Raw genomic sequence first — 22,264 nt, 5'->3', positions numbered from 1 at the left:
TATGTATATTAATTATTTGTCATAATAATCAGATATATCACTTTCGCCATGAGAGGCAGGTTAAATAACTTAATAAGTTAAAATGAACAAAATATAAATATAACAGTCGTACATGTCACACTGAGATTCCATTGGTGCATCTATGCTTCATACGTTTTACTAGTGTTTCAGGTTTAAGGTTTTCAATCAAGTCAGCAACACAGACAGCTTGTGTGTATGCATATGTATGTTATGCATACACACATATACTTACATATTATATATAAGTATATATAAGTATATATATATATATATGGAGAGAGACCTGCGTGTTTCTTTTCTCAGTCTCAATATTTTATTAAAGGGAGAGTCTAACTAGGTCAGCCTGTTCAAACCAGGCTCGCTCCACCATTCTCTCTCTGTCTCTGTGTCCTCACTTCACTCCTGTCTGCTGTCAAAGCAGCGAGACGGAGCGAAGACGAGGAGACGGACAGAGGTGGAAGAGGAGAGAAATGGAGAGATGACTGAGTGAAAATAGAGAGAGGGATAGAGAGATGAATGAGAGGGATTGATTCGAAAGAAGAGCGAAAAGAGAGAGAGAGATGAGTGGAAGGGGCAGAGGATCGCAAAGAAGGACGAGGGAATGAAAAGATGAAGGAAAGGAAAGTAGAGAAGGGATGAGAGGGAGAGAGGAAGGAAAGGTGAGAAAGTGTAAAGGGATGGATGGTCGGATAAACCAAATGAAAAGAAGGAAAATTTGAGAAACAGTGCGAAAGTTCGCGGGCAGGAAATAGAAATAATACTTTTCTTTAAATCTAATTTTTAATGGATAAAACCGTGCACAGGAAACTACACTGAATAACTAAATAATGACTAAATAAAACATGGATTTAAATCAAAAACTGAAGTTGCTCATTTTCAAATGTTTTCAGACTCTTCATTTATCCCTTTGACAAACCTCAACAGGCTCTACAGGCCCGGACGTCGTCACTTCATTCTTTCCTCTGCAGCTTCGTCCTGGCTGTTCCTTCAGGTCATTGTGGTGTCCGAGGGGGAGTTGCTGCCCCAAACTCCACCAGTAGGAGCCAGTTGTTCTCCAGATGTAGAGCTTTGAGCTTCAGAGTCCTTCCCTGCTGTTTGACAAACTCCAAACAGGGTTTTCTCATAAGCCTTTGAGTCAAAGTGGCTTCTCTGGAACCAATCTACCAGAAAGGCCTGCTGGATGGAGGCTGTTGAGATGTTCGTCCTCGCAGCAGGTTCTCAGGACCTGGTCACCTCCCTGACCCAGGACCCTCTGACTTACTTTGGCCTTGTAGGTATTTCCCAAAGGTTTAAAGTTGTGTTGGACTCTGTGCTGTTGCCCTTTCAGTGACGTTCCCAGTCAGTGCGTTCCCAGTCAGTGACGTGCAGTGAATCATCCAACGTCCCCCCCCCAAGTTCCTTCAAGCTCCAGGTTCAGTTCATTAAATCCTGCTACTGAGGAGCTGAGACGACAGAACGAGGGCCGTGCAGGCGGAGGATAAACACCAGCCGGAGGCCTTTTTCTCAACCTGGCAACCCTGATATTATTCCAATTAATGACTCGTTACTAATAAAGCATCAGAAAATGATTCAACACTAATAATCTGCGACTAATCATGAAGTTAACATGTACGAGTCAAACTCACACAAATGTGAACAAAGGGAATTACACACTGAACCATGTCAACGCCTATAGAGACTTTCTATATATGTGTGTGTCTGTGTGTGTCTGTGTGTGTGTGTGTGTTAGTGGGGGGTGGAAAATCCAAACAACACCCAGGGACTGACTGCAGGGCTCACACACACACACACACACACACACACACACACACACACACACACACACACACACACACACACACACACACACACACACACACTACACGCTTGGAATGCATTGCCACCCTTGGAGCCTGCATGTGCGCGCCCCCGCCGCCTCTCCATCGGTCTGTGCGCGTCACCGGGTTTGCGTGCGCGCTCCCGGGGAATAAAGGAAAAGAGGAGAATGAAGAGGGGACAGGAGAGAGAGAGGGAGAGAGAGAGGGAGAGAGAGAGGTAAACCCGTCTTCTTCTTCTTCTACTGCTGCAGTGTCTGATTCTCCCTCCACCACCTTCATCATCACCACCATCATCATCCTCCCTCCCTCCCTCCCGTCTGTCTGGGCCCCCTCCTCCTCCTCCCCCTCCTCCTCCTCCTCCCCTCCATCCCTCTCTCCACCACTGAAGGCATGGCCACATATTACGGCGACAAAAGAGAGAGAGAGAGGGAGAGAGGCAGAGGGTAGAGAGACCTTGACGGAGACAGAGAGAGAGAGAGAGAGAGAGAGAGAGAGGGAAGGAAGGAAGGCGGCTGCAGACTTTCCATCCAGAGAGGAAGAGGAGAGGAGGAGGAAGAGACGGAGGTAGAGGAGTCTCCATCTTCGCCATTCCCAGTATGTTTCTCTCTCTTTATTCTCACATTATTATAGTGACGCGCCTCACGCGCTCTCTGCGCCTCTCTCGCGCGCACCGTGTTCTCCTCCGTCATGTTCTCCTCCTGTGTTCCTCCTGTGTTCCTCCGGTGTGTCATTCATGCTTCTGCTGCTTCTCCCTGACTCTGTTTCCATCTCCGCGGCTCTCATCCCTCTGTTGTGCGCCAGTCACGCGCCTGCTCTCTGAAGATTTGTGTGTTTGTGTATTTGCCATATTCACATATTGCCAGTCCGTATGGTAATAACCCCGCAGTGAGCGTGTTGTGACCTCACGGCACCTTTAGATCTGTGATATGTCTCTACTGTTCCTTCAGGGTGACGTGAACCTGTCTTGTTCTGAATGTGCAGGCGGTGGTGTGTTGGGATGGGACCAGTGTGTGTGATATGTAATAATCCTGTGATCCTGTATTATTGCTCTAATGCCTCCACAGTGAGCTGGAGTGTGTCTGTGCTGCTAATTAGTGTGTCTGCAGTGACCTTATGGCACCTTCTTTAGTGAGTGTACCCCCTCCGTGTTCCCCGGGACCTTCCTGCAGCTTCTTACTGTTAAAATACACCAATGTAATGTTTCCCTAATGTTAAATTCATTAGTTCAGGAGCTTGTGTGAAACACTGAAGTAACAGTGTTTCTATCGGAGGGAAACCGTCAGTGAAGTGACAATATTGAATGATCAGGAAATTGAATTATAAGATGAACTTTAATGCTTCTCTAGCGCAGTGGTTCCCAAATTGGTCCGTGAGATTCATAAAGGTAAAATGATCATGATATATGTTGTATATTCTGTGCTGACATGGTGAAAATATTCTCAGTCCGTGTCTGATATCGTTCTATTTCTCTTTATTGAGAATTGAGAACCTCTGCTCCAGTGAGTGAAAAGACTCTCGTGTACTTTTAGCGTCTGAAAGTCTGGAACTGAATTTTCCAACATCTCAAAGTAAGAGATTTATCAGGATTTTACTTAAAAATCTAAATGTTAGGACATATATTAAATATTCACCCTGGAATTATCATGTGTTTGTGATGTTTTCCAAAAGAAAAGTTCAATTAACTAAATCCACAATCTGTTAATCAACAAATAGTTCTTCTTTAAACATGAACAATTCATTGTATATATCTGTGGACCGGAGGCTTCAGGTAATCACTCTGTGCAAGTGACTCACTGAGTCTGATTGGCTCCAGAGCAGCTGTAATGTTATAAGCTTCTTGTACGTGCTCGTCTTCAGCGTCAAACCACTTGTGGTTGTTTGGTCGTGTTCCAAGGTGTCGATCCTCTGGACTCGGTGTTTCTTCTCATGAAGAATATTTGGGGGATGTCCCTGAAAACGAAGCCTGAGGCTGCAGCGCTGAGAGCGATCCCTCCAGACTGCAGACGATGTCTTGACTTGATAAATATTCAGTTAAAGCAAAGAAATGTAGAAGTCGACGTCGGCTCAGCGAAGTCGTGCCCTCCACAGGAGGAACAGATTAAAGGAAGTGGGTGACACAGAAATTAAACTACAAACTTTAAACTACGGACAAAAATTCTTCTTAGTTTCTTCGTCCCAAAAAAAACAGCATCTGTTATTATGCATCACATTACGTACTTTTTATTTTCCTATTTATCTTAATTGTTTCTGCAGCTGCTTCTGTAGAGATGATTTTCTTCACAGTGAGAGAATCAGAAGAATGATAAATAATGAAAATGAGCACAGACATTTGAATAAACAAACAGGACGTCCGTTATGTTAGAATAAAGCTTATAAGGCCCAAAAGTTTGAAACCAGATCTACATTTTTCAGATCCTGATTTTTATTTGGATCTGCACCGAATCATAAAGATCGTTTCCCTAAACGATGCCATGTCTTCAAGATCCATGAATTATTCTCTGAGAAAGTCACAATGTGAAAGAAAGTTGGTAAAAAAGATCGTCTCAGAAGGGAGAAGTTCCCCGAGGCTCCTGTCTCTGTATTTTACAGTCAGACGTGAAGAAATCCTGTCGTTTGCATCTGAAATTTATCATTTTAATAAGACTCCACAGTTCTCTCGATGTTGAGTCCTGTATTGTGTGATCAAATAATCCCTAATCGTTCTGCTGCTGTTAACTACTTTATAAACCACGCTGCCGTTTCCTGAGCGGAGCTGCAGAGCAACACAGAGCGTCCTCGTCTCTGCAGCCTCACACCAGCTGAGTGACAGAGGAAACTCACCCGGTAAACACCTGAGGAACTTGGTGCAAGGATGTGGATGAGTCACAGAAGAAACCAATAAAACTTCACTTTCTCTCACTGTTTTAACTGATTTCTCCGAGAATAATTCATGGATCTCGATGAGAAAACTCCGGCACGTTCAGGGGACCTATATCTACGAGTGTGTACAAATTGGTGCAGATCCAAATAGATCTAGTGGATTTATGAGGTTTCATAAAGGTTTGAGATGAGTGACATCGTAGTTGGTACAGAATCAACTTCACTAAACTGGAGTCATTGAGCTTCATGCGGGAAAAGAGTCAAAGAGACTGAATTCAGATCAGCAGCGAGACCTAGTCTGAACTACCTGTCTGTCTATCACCTGTCTGTGTCCGTGTCTGTGTCTGTGTCTGTGTCTGTGTGTGTGTGTGTGTGTGTGTGTGTGTGTGTGTGTGTGTGTGTGTGTGTGTGTGTGTGTGTGTGTGTGTGTGTGTGTGTGTGTGTGTGTGTGTGTGTGTGTGTGTGTCTGTCTGGAATCATAGATCTGTGATAAATGACAAACTTCTCACATTTGCTCGTCGGCTGTGACCGTTGACCTTTGACCTCCTCTCACAACCGGTCCACATTAATGTTGAGCGTTTGGGAAACGATGATGTCACAGTTTACTTCACTGTCGCTTTGTGTCATGAGCAGAAACAACAACAACAACAACAACAACAGCTGTTTACCTGTTTCTCTGCGTTCAGCACTATTTGGTCTAATAAGTTAAATTGAACATCACTGCTCCACGTTGTCAACCTTCACAGACGTCTGCCTCGAATAACATCACCTTACAGCGTTCTTCTCTGGTGTTTGACGGATCTTTGATGGGGACTGTATCGCCACCTACTGGCCCGGCATACTCGTTCGTAGTCGTTTTTGTGTAAAGTGAAGGTCGTGTGGACGCAGATTTCTTTTCTAAAACGGAGGCTAAGATGTCTGCAGCAGCGTAGACGAGACCAGTCAGTATCTTGTTAAATCTCTTATCTCAGAGCTGTTTCTGTTCATAGTGAGAAGCGAGAAAGTAACGACAGAGTCTCACACACACACGCACGCACGCACGCACGCACACACGCACACACGCACGCACACACGCACACACTCTAATTCAGAGCGCAGTAACGATTGTTGATCTCTGATGCCACTGACGAGCTGCCTCGGCTGCTTGTTACAGATCATTAAAGCTTCACACCCTGACCACATCCAACCCCCCCGACCTGTCAATCACTCACACCCCCGCCCGCCTGCTCTGCAGCGAGCAGAGGTGAATGATGGGAGGTCGAGAGCAAATCCACAATTACGCTGTGAGAAATGTCCGTTTGGTTGAGACTTAGCGTGAACTGTAATCTGGTGTTAACGCAGATACAAGATCACGTATTTGCTGAAGAAACGAGGTGTAACGTCATGATTGACAGCTGAGACTGATTTGCGATTGGTCGAGTGCACGTGCCGGCGGGACTTTGATCCTGCGGCTCCGCACCACGATCTCTGCTGCTCGGGCTCCAGATGATTTCTAAAGCACAAGGTGCCGGCGTCTGTATGTCAGATAGTTTAGCTTCATTTTTAAAGTGAAGCTGCGGAATTCTGGAAACGGTCACGCAGACGCCCGCGTTCTCTTCCTGATTGGTTCTCATCAGTCACATGACTCGACTACCAGCGGTGAACACAAAGCTAACACTTCCTGTCAGTAACAGTTCCACCTCGTCGTCGCTCAGAGAAAAGAAATCCCTGCTCGTACTTTTCACCATCACTGTTCCTCCTTCAGAGGAGTTTCTGTTACTAAGCAACTAATTGCAGAGGAGACGATCTACTTCCTGTTTCCATCACATGACCTGTGTACGTGATCGGTCATGTGACGTGTGTTTCCAGGTGTGTTTGTGTGGGCGGAGATTATTGTTGATATGGAGCTAAAACGACGTGTTGAGGGAGATTGTTTAAACTTGTTATGAACTGTTGAACTCTTTGAACCTGGTTCTGGTCTTTTAGGACGTTTCCTCTCTGAGTCTGAAGCTTCTTGTTTGTTCCTGTTTCCTTTGATCTGTTAGTTCTGGTTTCACGTTGTAATTTAGGGACTAAAGAATTTAGTCTGACATACGTACGTCCTGTCGTCATCACCTACGTGGGCGGAGCCTACCTGCACTTGACTCTGATTGGTTTGTAGACGGCGTCTGACGTGGGCGTATTGTCAGGTGGGGGATGGGGGGTGGGGGGTGTTTCGTTTGAATGGAGGAAATGAATGAAGAGCTTCATCTGGTTGCCATGGTAACATCATAATGGTATTACTAGCAGCATCAGCTCCTTCAGGCGCAGTACACCAGAGTACTCTACAGTACTCCACAGTGGTACAGTACTACAGTACTACAGTACTACAGTACTCCAGAGTACTCCACAGTACTACAATACTCCAGAGTACTACAGCACGCCACACTAGTTCAAATGCATCAAATTACACATTATATCGTGAAGACTGCAGCTTCTTCTTCTTCTTCTTCTTCTTCTTCTTCTTCTTCTTCTTCTTCTTCTTCTTCTTCTTCTTCTTCTTCTATTGTTTAATTCTCTACTTCCTGTAATTGGTCCAAAAGTCCAAACTATCCAACAAAGTGTTTTCACTGCAAACCAACAGAACCAGGTTCAGTTTGATCCAGACCCAGAACTCCTCTTCTGCTCTGAGGAGCCGTTCACACCTGATGTTCAGCTTCACACTGAACTGAAGAGTCTGAAGCTCTGAACCAAGGTGACTCAGGCAAACTGAGAGAAATGCCTGCAGACACGACTCAGGGCTGAGAAAGGTCAATGTGAATATTTTTACATTTAATATTCTCTTAAATGTCTGAGATAGTGCATTAACATTCATTTGCATTGCATCTGTCAATACTCCCAGTTAATACCGGCAGCTGAACGTTCCTGCAGAGACGTCACATGCACGTCTGTTCACAAACTGCTGCATGAGGAGCAGATGTGTAAAAATACATCCACACTTCCATCAACACGTAATTATCAAACAATCAAACTGTCACCGGAGGAAAATCAGGTCATTGACACGCGTGTAAAGATTCAGAGGCGTCAGGTGACAGATGACATGTTTATATCATCGTGATAAAACTGTTGTGATGACTCACAGACTCCAGCCGTCCCTCACTGACTCTGGCTCCTCTTTAAGTTCTGAGTGACCTTCAACCAGGTGACTTCTCTGTGCTGCTGCTGTTACTCCATCAACCGTGACGGACGTTTCCACCTGCGCTTCAGACTGTGAGTGTTCGCAGGTACTCTCTTTAGACGAGCTCCTGTTATGAAGCTAATGTTGTCTGACAGAGGGAAGTCTGAGGGCCGAGGAGGACTTCATCTCCTCTGAAGTGCTGACGTGACACCACCGACCCGGTCGACGAGTGTCGGGGGGGCAGAGGTGTGTTCGTGTGCAGGTGTGTGTGTGAATCTGGAGTGTGGCTGCTTCATGTTCTCTTATTTACAGGGTTTAAAGGGTGAACCTGAAGTGTGCACTCGTGACCTGCAGGAGAATCTGACATCACAGAGTCACTTCGTTCTCCAGGTTGAAAACTTCAAGACGAAAAACAGTAAATCACAAAGTTATTTAAATGTTTTTGGCCAAAAAACAAAATTAAATTCTTGATTAGTTTTTTTATTTGAATTTCTTTTCTCCATTTTTCCAGATTCGCTTGGCAATTAAAATATGTGCTTTAAAAGCAAACTAACAGAAAATTAATTTGTGGAGTTGGTTATAAAAGACGAGACCAAAAATATTAAAGAGCTAAAAAACTTCCTGGAACATTTCCCGAGTTCTTTCATGTCCCATCCTTCCAACTTTCATGCAAATCCGTGTTGTACTTTTTGAACCTGCTGTCGAACAACCAGCTCCCGTTGGCTTCCATTATAACTGACTGTGCTTGTGTGTGACTCCCGTTGACTCCCACTGTAACTCCATCGATCCCGTTTGTTGCATCTTCGCTGTTCACACGTCTGAATTTTTGTTGCGCTCGTACCTGCAGGTCAGTCAGCCGCTGCTGCTCAGGCTCTCCCGTGTTCGGTCAGGGGTTAATTGATGAGGCTAATCACCCGATCAGTCCAGTCTCCATGGAAACCAGGAGTGGGGCTGTTGTACGGGAGGAGGAGGGAGGGAGGGAGGGAGCTGCTGCTGCAGAACAGTGTGTGCTCCAGTGTGTCACAGTCAAATTAAAGGTCCATGAATAAGTCTTAAGAAGAGTATTATTGTTATTTTGCTTATTATACAAGGTGTAATGGGTTTTTGGTGTATTATTTATATTATTTGTTATTTAGTGTTTATGTGTGATCATATTAATTTGGCAGGAAGTACAGTAGGTCACATGGAATACAGACGGGGGGTGGTATAGTTTATATGAGCACCACATTACCTGTGTGGGGGAGAGTGGGGGATCCCTGTGATTGTTCTAATCTATGAGTTTTGTGCACGTTCCAATAAGTCGATCGTCTTTCTTTCTTTAATAAAAGTCTCAATGCATTTCAGTGATCTTTTGATTTGTGCGTCATTCAAACTGTTCAGACGTCAGCGACTCGTTTGTTTCTGGAAGTCGCTCCAGTTCATTCTGTCTTTCTCAGTGTGCAGTTTAAATTTGTTTGCACGTACGGATATTATCAGGGGTGGAAGAATTAACAATATTCAAATTCCATGAATATTCAAATGTATTCATTGGATACTAAGAAAATGTTGCACTAGTACATGTGAAAATATATTGTAATAATATTGTGCAGACACATGGTTAAATGGTTTATACCTATATATATATATTGGTATATTATTTGATTTATTATTAATGCATTTCAATGTAATTTATCTATATGACATGTGAGGTATATGTTGAGCTCATTCTATCTATACGTGTGTCAGGCTGTTGAATCAGTTAATTGTATTTTATAGTTTTAGTTGTGCCTCATATACACCAAAATTATTAAGTATACGCAGGTTGCTAAAAAAAGCTATAAAAGGCGATTGACTGCTTTTGCACTGGAGGAGTTTTTTTTCCTTCCTGTGGTGAGTCGACCTGAACGCACCAGAAACTGAGAAGCTCTGTCACTTCGCTGTCGTCCAGGGGCGGAGCGAGAATCTTTCTAAATTAGGAGCCAGAATCTACAACTCCTGGTTCAGTGTCGGCTCGAAACCAAGCTACACATCATCGACTACACTGTGACAACAGTTCATTGTTCAACCACAAAAAAATCACAAACTCTGGAGCCCTGAGACGTGTGTTGCTTATGTTGAGCTTCATGTGTCCATAATAACACAAATGTGGTGTTGACATACAGACAGACACTGTGTGTGTGTGTGTGTGTGTGTGTGTGTGTGTGTCAGTTGTGTTGTTTGGTTTGTGCGCTGCAGTGTCACATCACACCAGATGTTTCTGTTTGTTCGGTTTGATAAAAATCCTCTGCTGTAATAATACGCTGAGCTGCTGTCTGGCGCTGCCGCAAACACACACTCACCTGGCTGCTGTCTGTGTGTGTCTGTGTGTGTACTGTGTGTGTGTGTTGTGTGTGTCTTGTTTGGGCTCACAAACATTTGCCTGTGAGTGTTGTGTTTATGTGTCCTCCTGTTGTTGGGTCGTTTTTTCGTTTTGTCTCCAGATGTGAAGTAAATCTTTTCACATTGTGTTTTTCTTAATTTGCCGTGAGTTACTGTGTCGACTCGTCTGTGTTGTTGTGTTGTTGGTTTAAAGACACAATCGCTGTGGCAGCTCCACACGTCTCTTTTTTTCAAAGCACCTCTGTGCAGATGTTGTGTCCTGGATGTTGCCACACGCTGTGAGAGCATCCGTCGGTTCAGCTAATGCCACGAAACCACTCGGCCTCTGTCGACTGTAGAAATGATTACTTCTGTCCGTCAGGAGGAGAAGAGGAGGGACGAGGTCAGTGTGGACGGACGGGTTAACAAAATGTCTGAGCGCGATTAGCTTCTTGTTTCATTCCGACAGTCAGTTAGTTTCTTTTCAACTGGACCAGCAGTCGTTTCCTTTCGTTAACCGTGTGGTTATGATGGTAACCATGGTGATCAAGATGTGTCATGGACCAATTAAATATAATTTGCTGTGGAAACAACTTGTGTCGACGCACCGTGACGTCACCAGTGGTTTGTGAGCTGCTGTTTTGAGACTAAGACTTTGACATTTTGTCCAGCAACATCTTTTTTTATTTTTAAACCAGAAGTAACCATATTTGGAGGAGCGGGGTGGAGCCTGACTGAGAGCTCCGGGACACGCCCACTTACATCTTCCACCTGCTCCCATTGGACGGTACTAGCTGCCAATCACACTGTGGTATCCCCCCCCCCCCAACACATCTGGTGCTTTATGGTCTATTTGACTCTAAATGATCATAATTTACTAAATGAACATCAGCTGTTTTGAAGAAGACTTGAAACTAGAGACTGAGACATTTCCTCATAGACTTCTATAGAAACTACCAGTGAAGTCGCCCCTGCTGGTCAGAGAGAGAACGCAGGGTTCAGACACTTGGACTTACCTTTGGAACGCCCTCTGCTGGTGATTGGCTGGACTCGTTGCGAAACCCTTTGTTTTCTATGTGCAATTAAGAAAAACAGAATTTGATCTGTACTGAGCCTTCGAGGCATTTTTAAGAACACGTAACCATAGCAACAGAACCACTGCTTCAGGCTCTGTTACCTGGCCGGTGAAACTTACCTGAACATGAGGGAACCTGACTTTAATACATGGAGGCGCATTCAAACACAGCCTCACGATAATATAATGATCAGTTAGAGAAGAATGATGTTTTTTTTTATGTCATTTCTGTGAGGTGCCGTGCTGTCTTTGACCTACAGGGGGCGCAGCAGCCTCCTGCAGATCTGTTGAAATGGTAGAAATGACACAGGTACAGAGTGTACATTTCTGGAGCTCAGTGGGTGAACGTCTGCTGCTCTGTTAGTCTATGTGTGCAGTGAGGTGAGTGTGAGTGTGAGAGTGTGAGTGTGTGTGAGTGTGTGCAGTGTGTGTGTGTGTGTGTGTGTGTGCAGTGTGTGTGTGTGTGGCTCAGTATAGGAGAGCTCTGCATCATATTGTACCAGACAGACAAAGTGTCGGGCTGAATACTAAACAGCAGGAAGCTCTTCTTCACACAGCGCTAATCCAGCCATATAGGACACTGTGGTTTTTAAATGTTGCTTTAATGAGACAGATTGGATTTTTATTACCTTCAAATAAATCACAAAAATCTTCTGGAAAAAAAAAGTTTTAAAAACCAGCACAGTCGTCGATTCCCTGATACATTCCTGAGCTCTGAGACCAAATTTGAATCTTCTTTAAAGGAATGAATATTTTTTTAAGTTCTAATTTGAATGTACCTACTCTCAAATTTCTCATTTTTCAAATACAAATGTCCTCACATCCTCATAAACGTCTCCACTGTCCAAAAGAATGTCATTTTGCAAAATTTTCCAAAAATAAAGGTCTCATTTTCCAAAGATGTCTTAAATTTTCCCCAAATTCCTAATTTCCTGACTTTGGAAAATGTCCTCCAGTCCCTAAACTGTCCTCATTCGTCCTCACTGTACACGAGGTCCCGTCCTCACCGTGAGTGCCGATCCCAAATGTCCTCACACTCGAGGTCTAGAACTGAAAGTGGTCCTCACAGAGATGGAAACACAGCAGACACACACGCAGGCACGCAGAGGCAGAGCAAGGACACAGCCTATATGGAAACACACTTTCATGAACACACGCACACATGTACACACTGCAGCGCACACACACACACACACACATACATGTACACACTGCAGCACACACACACACATTCTCAGCCCACTCAGTCGTATAGTTTCCAGGGAGGCGGAGGCTTTTCTTTCTCGGCTGCGGGAGGGGGGGGGCTGTTTGATGTAGGGTGCGTTGGAGCACGCTCGGTGGAGTGGCGGCCTCAGATGCACCCGGCCTCGGTAGGCTGTGGAAACATAATGGGAGTCGGCTGAGAGTTCAGGCGAGGCTGTCCAGAATTTACATTTATATTAACGCTGCAAACCCCCCGAGCTGCACTGCAGCCGAGCGGAGAGGAGCGCGGCGCCGCTGTGTTCACATCTTCATCATCAAACTGTTGTTTCACTGTTGTCCTACCGCCTTTCATGTTGCCGTCTGTGTGAGACGCTCACAGCCGGAGCCCGTGGAGTTCGGCTGTGATTGTTTCAGCTCAAAGGGAGAGTTGAGTGTTATTTACAGTTTGGAGAGAGTAAAAAAATGCTTTAGTTTAGTTTGGAAGTTGTGTTTGGGTAGATTTGCATCATATACAACATAAATCACATAAAAGAGTCTTGCAGTGATTCTAAATTCACTGCATCGCGGCCATCACATTTCATTTTCTATAAATATCAGGAGTTTCTGAAATCTCTGCCGTGGCTGGATTTCATTTCTTTGTTCCTAATATTGTTAATAATCCTCAACATCTCCTGGAGAAATTATCAATACTAAGTTTGTGTCAGATTTTTAGATACTACAATACCCACGATGACCTTCAGCTGCTGTTGCTATGGAGAAGAAACCAGACAGAGGAACGAATCAGAACCGAAGGAAACTCACAAGACTTCGTCACGACAGTTGGCATCGAAACTGAAGTGTGAACTCGAGTGACGCGGAATCTGAAACGGAGACGATTCAAACTGCTGAATATTGAACCAGCGTTTATTCAGCTCACTGATCGAAGGCCTCCAATGAGGAAGAGTAGTAGTAATAATACTAATAATACTACAAGAATAGTAACGGTACTTATGCTTCCAAAAGTAGAATTCTGCTAATTGATGATCCCTTTGTCAGTGCACTGTCACTCTCTATCCCTTTCAAAATAAAGCCATGCAGGGTTCATCTCCAGTGCAATAGAAAAGGTCTGTGAATGAACGTTTTCTTCCAGGAAGGATAAAGAATTTCTTTTACCCGTGTTGGTCTCATTAAGCTTCATTCTCAGGTCCTGTTGTGGGTCATTGAAATGTGTTTAACTGTGACACCTCTCTGGAGAGACACCTAATCGACAGAATTAAATAAATGTCACATTTGTAAATATCAGTTCTAAATGTGTTAATGCTTTTTTTTGTCGGGAGCCTCTTGAGTGTTTAAATGTCGTGAGGAAGAGGTTTGATTCCGACTCGTTTTGTTTGTGCAGATCATGACTTTGGAAGACGACGTCTGAAACTGTGTTTGGTTCAAAGACTCTTCGGCTTCGAGACCAGAACCAGATTGAGGTGGTTCCACACTGAGCTCCGACCAGGTACACTGTCACTGCAGGTGACCTCTGTTTGCATGAATCCCATTCGCTCACGTTCATTGGTTTCACATTAGCTACGTCTTTAAAACTGTTTCAGTGCAGCTCTACCTGGTAAAAGGGAGTTTGCTAAGTCCTAGCTAAATGCTGTTAGCATTCATGATGAGCTGTTTAAAGTGGTTGTTAAGTGGCAGCTGGTTGGTTTCCGTCGTTAGTCGTAATGTTGTTCAAAATGGTTGCTAGGTGCGAGCTAATCCGTTGCTAAGTAGTTGTTACATATTCAAAGCAGTTGCTAAGCGACAGCTAGTTTGTTGCCATGTAGTTGTCACATTGTTGCTAAGTGGTGTAAAGTTGACCCGGTTTTATGCTACGAAACAAAAAAACGGTTGATTTGTGTTTTCCAGATGGAGGCGAACGCTGCAGATAAACGCCATCGAACACGATCCAAAGGAGTTCGAGGTACGAGTATATTCTTAATTCCTGTTCAAGTAAACTATCTTAACTCGTGCTAACTGTACGGTTAGTGTCTGTTGACAATAACTAATCAAACTAACAACTACAAAATAACTGACATCCAGTCTATTTGTCCATGTGTGTAGAGTCCGAACCCTTTGCTCAGGTGAAGTAGGTTATGAATTAACTGTGAACGTAGAACACGTGTTAGTTATTATCGGCTGAGGACGTTAATCTTTTTGTTGCGTCTGCCTGCAGCTGCTGTGGAGGCCGTGACACCGGAGTTATTCAGGTGGGTGAACCCCCGCTGACCCTCACTCATCTCTCTACTCATCTACTGTTGGTGCACTTTGGATAGAAAATTATGCTGAGTCACTTTTCCTTAACGTGTCTGGTTAAGGAGTAAAGAGGCTTCGTATAATTTAGAATAGAAGACTCCACATCCATCAGGAGCTAAACTGCCTGTCCACACACTCTGGATAGAAAGACGTCTATTTAGAGACAAACAATCATTCACACCTACGGACAGGTTCAGATCCACCTCAGCTGCATGTGTTGGACTCTGGGAGGACAGCAGACACTGAGAGGCCCTGGTCCGCCATCGGTTTGAACCCAGAAACATCTCGCTGCTAACCACTGACCCACCGTGCCGCAGCCAGTAAACACACAGACAGTAGCTGTTACGACACATGACACCACTGCCTCAGAATAACATCTATCCAGATGATGTAATTATGTTTGCCTCCGTGGTCCATGAACTTTGAAACCACGGAAACGGTGAATTCCCTCGTTCGTTAGAGATTAACTGGTGGATCACCGCAGCATCTGCAACGACGTGGAGGCTGCAACCGGGTTTCTGAGGGAATGAATTCAAAAAGTTGTGAGATACAGCAGTGGGTCGGCAGCGGGTCGTGTTAATGTGTGACCCTGTTGTGTTATACATGAGCAGATTGGATCAAGTTAGACACGTTTCTCATTTCATTGTGACGGTAACAGGACCGGAGACAGTGTGGATTATCACTGCTACCTGTGTGTGTGTGTGTGTGTGTGTGTGTCTGTGTGTGTGAAGGGGAACGTTTCTGCTTCACTTAATCTCATTTAGTGAAACTGACAAATATTGGTGTGTGCAGCAGATTACGTTTGAACCCGGTTTGATCCAGGTCAGCACTTTACTGTAAACAACATGTCCCGTCTGCACCGAGCGAGCCCTGAGCGGCGGAGCAGGGACATCTCCCTGGATTTGGATGTGACGCCAGGAGCCGTGCACGCGGACGGAGAATCTTTGAAGTTACCGTTAATGACAGACATGACTCTGAGTGTAAATACTGTGAGACTCTCATTAAGTCACGAGAAATCTCTGAATATCTTCATCACTTTTATTTATTTCATCACAGTCACCGACTAATCCGACTAATCTTCAGGGATTAACATGTACAAATTAATTTGTGATTGTGGTGTGATGTGGCAGATTTGGGTTAAAAAAACCATGTGGCTGTGATATTAAACGTCTTCCATGAGTTCATTTGAATTGCTAAGTAAACACATCACATCAGTGGGAGTCAGAGCTGCAGCTGCTGCATCACAGCTCTGAATTTTAACTCTAACTGCAGGATGATGGTAAATGAATCTTCCTGCCAGCCAGGCTGACTAATGAGCACAACTAATGAGTCTCATGCAATTTACTCCAGGATGAGTCCTAAAGTTTGTGTTGACACTTTGACCTTTTGGTCTCGCTGGATCGGGACAATCCCTGATCCACTTCCCATGTGTGCTGTTTACGTTTCTGACTGAGGGAGCGGCAGCAGCTTGATAACGCTGCAGGTCGACAGTCCCACGTTAACGGGATGTCTTGTTAAAACTCAACAGAGTAAAGGGAACCGAGAAGGTGGCGTCTAGAAGATGCTGATTAAAAAACAGAGTGCTCCTAAATAACAGAACATGCGTTGGTTGATATTCTGTGTTTCTGTTGCTGTCAGCAAATCCAAATGAAAAGATCAAAACCAGCAGCTTTAGTCGTCTCTAAATACTTTTGGATTTCTCTGCCCTGTCTGTGGCTCTCAGCTCCGAACCAGCGGGACATGAATCTTTCAAAATAACGGCTCAGAAATGTTGTTTTAATGTTTTCCTCACGCAGCCGTCAGCAGGAGGAGACGACACGTTCGTTGGGGAACTTTTTTAACTTAAAGTTTCCTCCTATAGGCCGATAACCAGCATTTATAATATAAACTTTAAATCTGCTGAACTAAAATAAAACACAAGAAGCAAATTCAATATTCAGATTCTTTACAAACAAGCGAAAGTTTTTGTATTTAGTGTTGAGAGTTTAAGGCTCGACACAGCAGCGTGATGCATTGTGGGAATTGGATCATGATTGGACAGTGTGTGTGACATTGTACCGTGGGAGTTGAGAAACACACACACACACACACACACACACACACACACACACACACACACACACACACACACACACACACACACACACACACACACACACGAGCTGGAATCAATAAGGCAACACAGATTGATGAGCTTCCTCACCTTGAACAAAACCTCTCCTGCTCTTCCTCCACCTCCATTTCTCTCCCGCTCCTCTTCCTCCTGTCCTTCCTCTTCTCTTCTTCAGCCTCTTTTCGACTCTATTTCCCCCCCCCACTTCTTCCTCTTCCATCTCATTTCCTCACGCTGCTTTTATATCTTCTCCTCCTCTTCCTCCTCCAACTCTTTGTAATTTACCTTCTCATCTTCCTCCTCCTGATTCTCCTTTCCCTGCTTCTCACTTTTGCACAATTTTCCTCACCATTCTTTCTTGATTCTCTTCCTCCTTTACATTCCTCCAATTTCTCATTTTCTTCCTCCTCCTTCCTCCTCCTTCCTACTCCTCCTCTTCGCTCTCCTCCCCCTCCTCCTCCTCTCTGCACTCGTGATGGTAAACCTTCACCTCCGTCTTCGTGCGGCTCCATTTTTATCCTGCAGTGAGAGCGAGTATAAATCAGGTGCTGTTGGGTGGAGGGTGGGTGGAGCTCTGCAGCGGGGGGTCAGAGGTCGTGGGTGTGGAGTCCCTGAAGCCAAGCGGTGTGCGTTGGCTGGCGGTCTGCGTGTCTTCAGGTCAGAGCGGCCTGAAAGCTGCAGTAGCGTGACTCAGAGCTCTGGAGAGTTCTGCTGTCGACCGCAGCCACGATACGGAAAAAAAACATTCAGAGAGAAAGAAGCAGCTGAATGAGACGCGGCTCTTCTCATCTAACCCCGGACTGAACCAAGCCCGGGTTAGGTCAATCCTGTTTCAATCTAATTCATATTTATTTATAATGTGGATTATTAGACCAGCTCCTGGGCCAGAGCCTCCATGTGAAGGGATTGTTAATATTTGTGGTTTAAAAAGTCTTAGGAGTCGGTTAAAAGACACAAAACAACAAAAAGAGACAAACAATTACCACAAAGTGATTTCAAAACGCAGACAAAATAACAAGAAACACATATAATGACCACAAAGAGGAAAAATTAACATAAATCGACATAGAAGAACCAGAAAAAAACACAAAACAAGGACAGACACAACTTGAAGGAGACACAAAGCAAACTAGAGACAGGAAATGAAGAAGAGACTGAAAGGACGCAGTGGCTTTCAGTCGTGTCAGTCTGGGGCTGCGTTCCTGTGTCTGAGGGACGTGGTTAGTTATTTATCATATGTCCCATGTTCTTACTTTGTGTTCTCCCGTCCTCAGCTGTCCCACCCCGGGCTGTGATGGCAGCGGACACGTCAGCGGCAAGTACGCCCGACACCGCAGGTACGAACCGCTCAGACACTGGTTGTTTAAACTTCTCATGTTTTCAGGAGGTGGGCGCGACAATTCAATTTATTCAAAACAATTCTAAAAGTCAGAAGAAAATAACTTTGTCTTTTGTTCCAAGAAGTGATTTAGTACGACGCAGAAAAGGTGAAGCAGAAGTCTGAGGATGTTTTAGTTTGGACACTGTAAAATTAAATTTGAAAACAAAAATAAGAGCCTTTAAAAGTGTGCGTTGGAACAATTCCCCAAAATGTTTTTCTTAGGGAAACTTAAAAAATGATCCCTGATATTTAATCCTCCAAACCCTGGATTTCTCTGACTTGCTGAGTTTCTTACAGACTCTGACACAATATGTCTAATTTCAAATCTTTATAGGTTTAAAATTAATAAATTAACAACTTAAAATGTATTATATTTGATTATTGTTATGTCTTAAACAGCATTAGAGAAATACATTTCACAGTATGAATGAAATGAAAACTAAAACATGGGAGAACATTGAAAATAAATGTGATGTAAAACATATATTTCATGAAGGGGTTCAGTCTCACTCAACAGCTCAGAAACCGAAGTGCAGCGATAACAAACAAGGTCGCGTCGCGGTTTCAAACCTCCTCCATCGGCAGCTCGTTGCCTCCGGTCAGTAGCTCCGGCGCTCTGTCACAGGGCCGCAGATAGAAAAACCAATCAGGCCGAGCGCGGGGCTGTGAAGTCCCCGGGTCACTCTGACCGATGGCCGTCCGCTCCGCCGCCGTGCCGCCCTTCAGGCGGCAGGACGGATGGTTCCTGCCTCAGATCTCTGTCGCTTCAGGAGACGCTGAAACTGTGAATTACCAACAAACTTTGAGGGGGCCGCTGCACAATGTGACCCCACGATGAGTCACGGCTGTTTTAACGTCTTTATTCTCTGCAGGAAAAGTGATATTATTGTGAAATAAGCCCCTTGAGAGTCTTATTTATTCGTACAGAACAAAACGTACGATGCCTGCGTTTGTTGTCAACGTAAACACGTTGGTCCAGTTCTTTCCTGACATGAGTGGAACAATGTAAACCAACGTAACATTGCATTTTTCTGCACAAATCCTGGTTTAAACTCATTAAATTTTTATAAAACACGTGAAATATATATCAAAACAAGTGTAGTATGGCAGCGTTGAAGCAGAAGTGGACCGCGGAGGTTTTAACTCAAAGCAAAATAACAGTTGAAGAATGAATACGAGGCTGTGGAGGAGGAAATAAAGTATTTTCCATTATTAAGGTGGAAAAAAACAAACAACCATTTAAACATCCATTATGAAATCAAAGCGCTTGTTGAGATGTTTTGAGGTTATTTAGAAATATCTCCATGGTATTGTTTCCACCGTGGAGGATTGTGTGTGTGTGTGGGAGGCTGCGTGAGGAGGTTGCACAGCTCAGGACAGCGGTGGTTCGACGCCCGAGGTAACGGAGAGATAATGAGAAGGGGCAGGATGGCGAATCGCTGGCAGAGCAGACTGATGCTGCTGCGAAGGGCACAGAGCTTCCCCGGGAAAATTCAGCGTCAGGCGCGAGCAGAGCCAAACTCCGAAAATAAGAGCTCAACATCCACGAGAAACAAAAAAAAAAAATCACACTTTCTTATGAATAATCTGATGGAAATGTACGAGTGTTTGAGCGAGAGGAGCGAGATTTGATTTTAAAACCGTCTCACAGCCTTTTTTCACTTGTGATTACTCCACTGCTCTGTGATCAGGATTATCACAAAGTTTCAAAGGAATATTTCATGTTTTTGTCACGTTACCCCAACTGACTTCTGTGGATTATTGTGTTGTTTGTGGAGCGAAGATAAATTAAGATAAAATAAGGTAAATTATGATAAAACAAGACTTTATTTATCCAAAAGAAAATTATTGTGCCAGTTTTCTCCAGATTACAGTAACACAATATATAATAGAATACAGAGAATAAAACTAGAGTATGAGTCTAAAAATAAAAGTAAAGATACAAATACAAGTATAAAGTGTATAATTAGTGACAATATAAATATTAAGTGTTTACATAGTAAATGCAGGAATCGTTGCCAAATAGAAATAACAGTAGAAATGAAAAAGTAGTTTCTTGAGACATTAGATTAATACTAACTTGAATCATTTTTATATGAGGAACTGGAAAAGGGCCGAGAGAGAACGTACTGTACATCCGCCAACGTAAAAAAAAATTAAATGGATCCACCCCAGTGGATTGCCTCATGCTCCACCCGTCCACAAAATGTTATGGAAATCGGTTGAATAGTTTTTAAGTGAAAACACAAACCAAAACCAAAGATCGTAAAATCAAGCTCCTTATGCTCGTCCAAAAAAAAATTTAATAACCTAACCCATCAAACCAACAATCAAAAAATGCTAAATAATTAAAATCACAGAAAAAATCGAAGTGATTGTTTCACATCGGAATTTATGTTTTCACCTGAAATTCAAAAACAGTCTGAGCACTTTAAGGACTTTTTCAACATTGGAAACTTTTACCTGCTCTGACAGGAGAGAGAGAGAGAGAGAGAGAGAGAGAGAGAGAGAGAGAGAAGAGAGAGAGAGAGAGAGAGAGAGGTTGTGATGGTTTCTCTCTGGAGAAACGTTGGATGAATTACTTAATCAGTTAATCATCAGCTGATCACACGCCACTCAGACGTCTGATTTTACAAAGACACAGCGCGGAGGGAGAACACAGCTTTTGCTAATTTGTTTCCTGTCTGATTTCTTTCGTGTTATTTATTTTTCCGTCTTTCCGCTGAATGCTAATAAGACTTTACTGGTCGGGAAGTCCCCCCTGACTCCACATGAGTCAACCATATCCGAAAAAAACCTTTGGTGAGAATTTAATTTTACATTTCATAAGCGTCTCCCCCAGAGTCGGATGAAAAGACGGATGTCGGTTTCATCCTCGTTGCTTCAAGAACAGAGAGGTCCAGAATGTGTTTAGCCCAACTTTGCATTCATGGTAATGTGAGAACTGTCAGTCGGGCTTTGTTAACACAGACGGAAATTCTCCTTCAAAAAAAAACCTCCACTGCCGTCGGTAATTCAAATGACTTCTATGATTATTTGTTTGGCTTCAAATGTTGACACAAAACTCCGGCGCCGCTCCAGGGGCGTGGAATCCCAGCAAGACACTAACGAGACCCACGAATGCTAACTGAAGCTAACCTGCTAAACAACAGCCGACAAATGGCAACGCTCAAAGTTTACAGATTTGAATTTGGTTCGTGCTCAGTATTGATTCTTCGAAAAAAAAAAAAGCTCCAGTTTTGAAGCGAATCCTAATTTGAGAAGAGCAAAATAGATTTTAACCTCGAGATGTTTCCAGTTGTTGAGAACACACGAGCATCAGTGGGCAGCGGCCGCAGGTTCAGTTCCCATGGCCCCCATCCCACTCTTCTGCCGTCCTGTCAATAAAGATAAACTTGAAATAAATAAATAAAAATAGCAATGCACATTCCTAAGACTGTGTTACTTCTTGTTAGAGTCAAACAATAAAGTCAGTTTATTTGATACAAAATTTGTCAGTCTAGTTTTTCTTAATATTACAACTTTATTTTGTCTTATTTTCATGATATGATAGTACAACTTTAATCTTGTAATATTATAACTTTATTCTCATCATATGACTATTTTCCTCCTGATATTATAACTCTATCCCCTTAATATTTGGACACCTTAACCCTAACTTAATCCTATAACATTATGACTTAATTCCCATCAAATTACTTTTTTTCTCATAATATTATGAGATAATATGACTTTATTATGACCTTATTCTGTAAATCTCAGTTTTTGTCCCTTTAAATTGGCCTAGTAACTCGTCTCAGAATCTCCCTCGTGCACACTCATGCAGCTTGAATCCTGCACACTCATGCAGTTTGAATCCCTCGTGCACACTCATGCAGCTTGAATCCCTCGTGCACACTCATGCAGCCTGAATCCCTCGTGCACACTCATGCAGCTTGAATCCCTCGTGCACACTCATGCAGCTTAAATCCCTCGTGCACACGCATGCAGCTTGAATCCCTCGTGCACACGCATGCAGTCTGAATCCCTCGTGCACACTCATGCAGCTTGAATC

General features: G+C 43.6%; 1 protein-coding gene across 10 annotated transcripts in view; it reads left to right on the top strand.

Moving 5' to 3' along the window:
• The first annotated feature begins 2,191 nt into the window (after positions 1 to 2,191).
• The window catches only part of myt1la (myelin transcription factor 1-like, a), a 52,785-nt gene continuing 32,712 nt past the window's right edge, over positions 2,192 to 22,264 (top strand). For 3 of the 10 annotated variants that reach the window (XM_035144403.2, XM_035144402.2, XM_035144406.2), the window contains exons 1-5: positions 2,194 to 2,432; positions 13,827 to 13,931; positions 14,330 to 14,384; positions 14,637 to 14,670; positions 18,104 to 18,166. In XM_035144403.2, the coding sequence (XP_035000294.1) occupies positions 14,330 to 14,384; positions 14,637 to 14,670; positions 18,104 to 18,166 (152 nt within the window). In that variant the 5' untranslated portion in view covers positions 2,194 to 2,432; positions 13,827 to 13,931. Of the gene's footprint in view, positions 2,433 to 13,826; positions 13,932 to 14,329; positions 14,385 to 14,636; positions 14,671 to 18,103; positions 18,167 to 22,264 lie in introns of all 10 variants that reach the window. The other 7 variants (XM_035144407.2, XM_035144404.2, XM_035144401.2 and 4 more) reach the window with 4 other exon arrangements.

Source organism: Hippoglossus stenolepis, chromosome 20 (genome assembly GCF_022539355.2).
Source record: "Hippoglossus stenolepis isolate QCI-W04-F060 chromosome 20, HSTE1.2, whole genome shotgun sequence".
Lineage (NCBI taxonomy): Eukaryota > Metazoa > Chordata > Actinopteri > Pleuronectiformes > Pleuronectidae > Hippoglossus > Hippoglossus stenolepis.
The sequence above is the reverse complement of the archived record's forward strand: the minus strand, read 5'-3'. Positions and strand labels throughout refer to the sequence as shown.